At 53.3% G+C, this 3,441-nt stretch overlaps 1 protein-coding gene across 1 annotated transcript; it reads right to left on the reverse strand.

Annotated features, from left to right (window-relative positions):
- Positions 1-708: 708 nt before the first annotated feature.
- LOC118899069 (probable G-protein coupled receptor 45) lies at positions 709-1,827 on the reverse strand. Its single transcript, XM_036860033.1, has one exon. It carries the CDS (start codon positions 1,825-1,827, stop codon positions 709-711), a length of 1,119 nt encoding a protein of 372 aa, XP_036715928.1.
- Positions 1,828-3,441: the final 1,614 nt, after the last annotated feature.

Here is a 3,441-nt window from a genome sequence, read left to right on the forward strand (position 1 = left end):
CAGGCTTCAGGGCGAGGGGCCGGGTGGGCCGGTCCAGGGAGGAGGGTTAAGGATGTGCACTGGGGTGGTCTTATCATTTCAGCTGAGCTGCCCCCAAACATTCTCTGGGCTTCGATCCACCAAGGCCTCCCATGTGTCACATGGGGAGCTGAGAAGCCCAGGGGGTCCTCTGCTTCCCGTGTGACTTTGGTTTATAGAAAGGGTGATTTGGCATCGTCCGAAATGCACATCTGACCAATGTAAAGAACCTTGCAAGTTTCCACAACATATGCCACAGACACAAACACCTCTGAAGAATGCTGGCGCCCAGTAGTGACTGATGACCTAGCGATGAACCTACTTGGGTTTCTTAAGTCAGAACATGGCACCATGGGTGTCTCTGAGGCAGGTCTTGAGAGAACTCTTTAGACAGAGCCTTCCTCCTGCCCCGCAGCCAACCTCCCTCCTTGTTCCCCTCGCCTCCCTAAGGTTTGGCCCAACTCCTTCATCACCCACTCCTTTCCCTTTTTGTCTTGACTGTCCAGTTTCCATCAGACCCTCAGCGAGAAACAAAAATAATTAATGGTGCAAACTTGGGAGCAGCAGCTCACCTGGTAACAAATAAGTCCGTTTGTACTTAAGAGGCCCCACCAAGTGCTGACTGCATGGAAGTCTCAGGAAGCCGAGTGGGGGTGTGGGGGGGCTGTGGGGGGGCTAACCGCCCCTCCCCTACACAGGGTACTGGTTTTCAGTGTATGCGTAGACGGTGCTCGGCTGGATTCTCCTCTGGATCTGCTCAGGCACTTTGGGGAAGATCAGGACGGTCTGGGGCAGCAGCTCCAGACAGGCCTTGCAGAACTTCTTGATTCGCCAGCAGTAGACGATGGGGTTGAAGACAGACTTGAGGTAGCTGAGCTCTAGGACGCAGAAGCTGGTGGTGTAGAACGAGAGTCTGCAGTAGAACCTCCGGCTGAACACGGACAGCAGGCTATAGACGGAGTGCGGCAGCCAGCACAGCGAGAAGCCCATGAAGAGGATCAGGATGGTGGTGAAGGCCTTGGTTTTGAAGCTCAGGTCCAGGCTGATCTGCTGCTGCTGCTGGAGCCGCCGTAGGCTGGTGCGGGTCGGCAGCTGCAGGTCCAGGCTGTCGGACTGGTTGTGCACGCGCACGGCATTCTTGCGCACTGTGTGCAGTATGCCCAGGTAGGAGCTGAGCATCATGGCGAAGGTCGCAAAGAAGGCGGCCCCCACCAGCGTCAGCACTTTGGCGCAGCCGGCCAGCAACTCGGTGTAGCCCAGCATGCATTGTGGGGCCCGCGCAGGCACCTCCACCAGCGGCCAGCCACCCAGCAATGGGGCTGAGACACAGAAGTACAGCGCCCAGGACACGGCAGTGACCACCTTGGCCCTGCGTGGGTTCAGCCTTTCCTGGTGTTGGACGATGATGAGGAAGCGGTCCACGCTGATGATGAGTAGGATGAACACGCCCTCCAGGATGAAGAACCAGTAGAGCGCGGCCGAGAGACTGCAGAAGGAGTCCACGAAGTGCCAGCAGACGGTGATGATGGTTACGACGGTGAAGGGCATGCAGCACAAGGACAGTATGATGTCCGAGAAGGCTAGCGTGGCCAGCAGCAGGGTGATGGCAGAGCGCATGGCCGGCCTCTGGTACACGATGATGCAGACCACGGCATTGCCAAGGAACCCCACCAAGATCATCAGCGTCATGAGGACCGCCAGGGACATCCTGAGGGGCGCAGGTGTTGGGGGTGCCCGGGAGTCTGCCACGTGGCTCCCGTTGGGCAGCAGGTATTCGTAGGTCTCGATGGAAGAGCGGTTACAGGCCATTATGGAGGAAATCCTGGAGCTGGGTCAGAAAGGAGAGGAAGGGGCCTCAGCGCTTCAGAGGCTGCCGCGTTCTGTCTGCTGGCTGCATCTTCCTCCCGGTTGTCTTCGATCTGGAGGGCGCTTCAAGGGCTGGGAGGAGCCTCCCTCTTTGGGAGCAACTGGCTGGGATTTGCGATTCATCAATCACAGTCTCATCATCTCCGTGACAACCTACTGTGTCCGCAGCTTTCTACTTGGACGCTCTCACTGGCCTGTTGCAAAGAAGCACGAAAGAGAAGGGGATTAGACCTTCCAAGCATGGGTTGAATAGAGCAGTTTTTACCTTTTACAGGTATTTTAAACATCAGAGTGGAGCTGACTCACTTATTTACCACGTGGGAAAAGGCTTGGTCTTCACAAATACGACGAGCCTTGTCATGTAACCCAGGAAACCTGATCAGACCTATCTTGTGGGGAACCAGAATTTGTAATCAACATTTCCATAATCAGCATGTATTTTATAACTTGAATTATAAACAGCCTGATCCAGTGAAGTTTTGGATGAGGCAACCCCCAGTAGAGAGCCAGCTCCATGAGGGCAGGGTTTTGTCTGTGTGGTTTGCTGTGTCCCCAGCAGAGAAGATGTTCAACAGAAATTTTGTTGAGTGAATAAATGGTAGTTGATGCCGCTGCTATTTGTTTAAGTGTGGAGTCACATGCAGTTTTCAGAAATAATCCAGTAAGATCCCACGTACCCTTCCCCCAATTTTCCCTAATGGTAACACTTTGGGTAACTGTAGTGCTGCTAGAATGCTACTTTTGGAAACACTGATGAAAAGGAGGACACTATCCCCCCAGATAAACCTTTTTAAAGGATGCTGCTGGGGCCTCCCTGGTGGCGCAGTGGTTAAGAATCCACCTGCCAATACAGGGGACGTGGGTTCGAGCCCTGGTCTGGGAAGATCCCACATGTTGCAGAGCAACTAAGCCCGTATGCCACGATTACTGAGCCCACGTGCCACAGCTACTGAAGCCCACACGCCTAGAGCCCATGATCTGCAACAAGAGAAGCCACTGCAATGAGAAGCCTGCACATGGCAATGAAGAGTAGTCCCTGTTCACTGCAGCTAGAGAAGAGACCGCGTACAGCAAGGAAGACCAAACACAGCCAAAAAACAAAAAAGAAAAAAAAAATTGCCTTGTCAGCACCAGTGTCCTCATGGTAGAACAAGCTTCCAAAAATGGCTGCCACTAGTGTTTATGTTTCCAGTGGGAGTCCTAGTAGCTTCTTGCCTCTCCAAGTCGTTCTCCAAGATCAACTAATGGGTCTGACACAGACTCCTTTCAAATTATTTCCTCTGTGCTGGAATTCAGAGCATGTGAGATTTTGTGCATGCCTTTTAAAAGCAGAGTGTCTGTGTCATGTAGTCCTCTGTCTCTCCCATATGCAAGCCCCACTGTCTTTTAAAGGCAAATGTTCTAGGGGCTCTTCTTCCCTGTGCAGGACCCCTGGATTGGGAAGCCTGATGTGGGGTTGAGACTCACCACTCCTTGTGAAGAACCTCTGCAATTGTGATTCCTCTCATTTGAGCATTGCCTATCCAGGGGTGTGGGTCTGCCTCTCCCACACTTCTT

Source organism: Balaenoptera musculus, chromosome 8 (genome assembly GCF_009873245.2).
Source record: "Balaenoptera musculus isolate JJ_BM4_2016_0621 chromosome 8, mBalMus1.pri.v3, whole genome shotgun sequence".
Classification (NCBI taxonomy): domain Eukaryota; kingdom Metazoa; phylum Chordata; class Mammalia; order Artiodactyla; family Balaenopteridae; genus Balaenoptera; species Balaenoptera musculus.